Source organism: Argopecten irradians, chromosome 2 (assembly GCF_041381155.1).
Source record: "Argopecten irradians isolate NY chromosome 2, Ai_NY, whole genome shotgun sequence".
NCBI classification, from domain to species: Eukaryota; Metazoa; Mollusca; class Bivalvia; order Pectinida; family Pectinidae; genus Argopecten; species Argopecten irradians.
Window position 1 is genome coordinate 13,512,743 of NC_091135.1, and position 4,019 is coordinate 13,516,761.

The following is a 4,019-nucleotide window of genomic DNA, read 5'->3' on the forward strand; positions in this document are numbered from 1 at the left end:
ATAGTTTTCATTATTTTCATGTATTTATCACCTTTATAATTAAGCCATAATTGCAATTCTCTGTGTAGTGCTAGCTTTGCGAAGTAAATCTATGAGGACGAATACATTATATAAAACTTTGCGAGTTAAACTGTACATTTTATTCTCATGGCGAGTTTTTATGTCCCGTTTTACAGCCAATCAAAATCGACGTTACAAACGACGACGCCATTTTCCCCTCAGGGTGGCACGATTTTTAAACTGGATGAAATCATGAACTCGCGGTCGAAAAACGGACCGTTAAAATATTATTTTAATAAATGGGTTCTATCAAAATCGACGTTACTTAAAGACGAAATAATTTATGTATACGACGTGCCAGGTCCCTGTTTTCCCCTGTACCTGCTAGTTATAGAACCGACAAACATAACCATTACAAACATGGTTGAATTATTTAACTTTATTGTGAAAGTTTTATAACCGGACTTCAGTCTATTACCTATTTCTGAATGTTAAACAATCTCTTTTTGTTAGATATAAACAACTGTGAACGCAGTAATGCTACAAAAGCGCAACTCAATACTTTATTATTCAAACATCAGGTAACTACATTTTATGAAATGGAATTGTATAGAATAACATTAGGTCTATTTCTGCATATGTAACCACTTTTTAATATTGCCGTTTTAATAACATTACACGCATAATTATATATTACACGTAATCACAGTGTTTAGCAAATGTTAAAGTTTTTCATGAGAAACAGCAATTGCGACAGTAAGGCGAACAGATATGTAATATTAGTTAATCTCATTAGGTTCCATTGTTTTCAAGCCTCTCACATTGAAAGTCATAGTGGCTACATGTACAAATCTAATCAGTATTGACATGAGTTAAGACATCGTTCACCATATCATTTCTTTAAACTGTCAATGAAAATAAGTTTATCAGTATAATCGATTTCATTCATATCTATACACATAGATCTCGAACTCATCATTTCCTCGAATTCTTGTCTTTTTTGATCCGCTAGCAATTTCTCCCTCTCCTCTTCTGTTGCAGATTTAGTAACGTCTTTTTCATCGGGGTTATCGTCGTTGTCCGAATCATCATCATCATCGTCGTCCTCTGTGATGCCGCACTCGGCCGCTAACTCACTCAGACGTTGCCTATTTCTGACAACCCGCGCTATGTTTAAGGCGGAAAGAAATAACACATACATGGCAATACTCTCCCCGAGGAGGAGGTAGCAGAACCACATTGGGGTAAGCGAGTCCATCAAGTATCCGAGAACAATGGGATTGACCATCGTACCACTAGAAGAAGCAATCAGGAAAATTGAGGCTATTTTTCCGGTTACGGGGAGAAGTTCTGCTTCCGTCCATGTAAATATGGTCGGGAATATCACGGATAGAGCGAATCCGCCTAGGAAAGCACAAACCCACACTCCTCCGTCAAACTGTCCCGTGGAGGTGCAGTATAGACCTACAAACGACAGGACAAGTAAAGTGGAGTATAAAGTTATAATACGCACCGGGTCACACATTTTCACCAGAAAGATTCCGACGAAGCGACCACCCCCAAAAGAGGCCCAGTAAACCGATGTTGTAAAAGACCCCATGGCTTTTGTCCATTTCATCTGTTTTACGCAAAACGTTGTCAGGAATCCTGCAAATGTGTCTTCTATAGCACTGTACATTCCGAGCAATAAACTCATGTTAAAAAGAATTAAAGCTTTCGTGGAAAGAGGCAAGATGCGAAGTAGTTTCTCTTCGTCTTTGCGACCACCTGCCATATGCAGTTTCGTTCGTTTCAGACGCATGATAAAGAAGGGTATGGAAGCAGTAAGACCCATGGCTGATGTGATAGAACACGCCTTCCACAGTTGAGATGGTTCCTCTGGCAACTCGAACGGTAGCGTGAAAACGGATGACGTAGCGTTCAAAATAGCTGGTGTAGAATTCAATATGGAGGGCGCTGTTACTGACGCCATATTCACTACCGACGTTGCTATGGTTTCCAGCACCGGGGTCAACGTTGTATTGAGCTGTTCGTTCGCCAACATTGAGAGACCGGAAGTTTGTGCAGATGTATTCACAAAGGAAGTGACGTTGTATGTTATGATATCTAGAGTGGAGTTTATACTTTGTGTAGTTAATCCTAAAGGTGAAGTAAAAGTGTCGTAGTAATAAAATGAATCATTCCCAAGCAAACTACGAGTTTTCCTCAATAACTTTTTCATCATCGTGATGTTTCGTATTTCAGGATCATCGACCAGAAATGGAGCCGTTGCCATAGGTGCCAGAATTCCTCCCATTGCGAACGAGAAGTGGAGAGCTTGCATAAATGACCTGCCTTCGTCTCCCCATATATACACAGTCTCGGCATTACAAACTGAAACAAAAAATTACAATAACGTACAAATCTTTGGTGTAAACGAACCAAAAATCAATGTGTATGTAAAAGACAACTCGATATCAGACATTATTTAGATTTTTACAAATCAGAAGCCAGAGAATGACGGTCATTCGGTCGCATTTTATCATCTTTTAATATCTTCGAATGAAGAGATGTGTATTTTAGCGAAAATTATCAATCATTCCTTACTTAATATATTTTTAATTAACAATAAAGAGAATCGATAGTTTATGCATGTACAACAAATACTAAATACTTCATAGCTACAAAAATGCCTATAGATTATTTTGTTAGTTTTGTTTATGTAGCTTCTCTTTGGTCTAGTGAATACATTTAGTGCTTTGATATCAATTGTGGATATAAAATAGTTTTTATATCAGTTTTATATGTTTTGCTCGTAGTAATTCTGATATATAATGTGGACTTATTCGGCAATCTGTATTACACGTACCTGCATCAAGTCCCCCGCTGAAGAGGCCCTTCACCCAATGTGAGAAGACCATGAGGCCGTACGGAGAACACCACGGAATAATGGCGATGGTCACTGCGTTCCCTAGAACGGGATAGAACACCAATAGGACCTTGTCCAGACTATCGAACACCAGGCCACTGGTCAAGGAGCCAAGCAGGTACCCTACTGAGTGGGCTGTCATAAAGGCCGAACCCTCTCTCAGACTGGACCCCGTGATGACCTGTAAGTCCAGGAAAGAAGGTCCGAACTGACCAATAGTCCATCCCTAAAACGAAAAAGAAGAAACTTTTTTATATATTTTGTGTATATTATTTTGACAAAATCTATCTTTTTCCTGGAAATGTTTAAAGACTGTTGGTTCCTTTTAACGTAGCTGCATTTCTGTTCTGAACAGTTCTCCAGAGATATTTCTACAATTTCGTGTATCATTGATAACCTGTATACCTGGCAATGAGCAGCGATCTATACATCATTTTGGATTCGGGGGTTTTGGGGTATTGATAAAACACTGGGAATAATCATATATTTATATCAATAATATACAAGTTGGCTATGTATACGTGTATGCTTATATTAGTTGAATATTTATATGCAATTAAAACCAATATGGCGTATATAGTATTTGCAAGTTAAGATAAATTTTCATGCACTAAGAACACAATATATTGTGAGAGGGCCCCTGTTTTGTATATCTTTGTTTAATGTTGTGCTTCACAGAAAAAGCGATGGGTCAGGAAAATAAAATATAATGTAATTATGTTGAGGTACGTGCTTGCAATGTGTAATCAGCAATAACAGCCAACCTTTGCATTATAACAACTTCTCCTGAATGTTTTATCATATCCTTCACATGTACCTTTGGTAGCAGAAAACAGTAGATTTGGACAATCTATTAAAATAAGGCGTATTCATGGATGTGAATGCCATGGTAACAAAAAATACATGAAATATGCAAAATATCATATGATTTTTTAGCCAAAAAATTACAGAAATTTGTGATAATTTTTTTCTTAAGACCTGCTTTAAATTGAGCACTTCTATCACAATGGCACAATAAGCTAAAATATTTCATAGATCAATTGTGTGGAATTTTTCACAAATTTTGCCTAAACCTGCGCCATGGATTTTCCTTCCTGTAAAGCTAGCATTT

The 4,019-nt window shown here is 37.5% G+C and overlaps 1 protein-coding gene across 1 annotated transcript; it reads right to left on the reverse strand.

The window, feature by feature from the left end:
• Positions 1–520: 520 nt before the first annotated feature.
• On the reverse strand, positions 521–3,304 carry LOC138314520 (sodium-dependent glucose transporter 1B-like). Its single transcript, XM_069254896.1, has 2 exons — positions 2,849–3,304; positions 521–2,373 (listed from the first exon to the last, which is right to left on the reverse strand). The coding sequence occupies exons 1-2, from the start codon at positions 3,048–3,050 to the stop codon at positions 893–895; spliced, it is 1,683 nt and encodes a 560-aa protein (XP_069110997.1). The 5' UTR covers positions 3,051–3,304; the 3' UTR covers positions 521–892.
• Between the last annotated feature and the right edge of the window lie 715 nt (positions 3,305–4,019).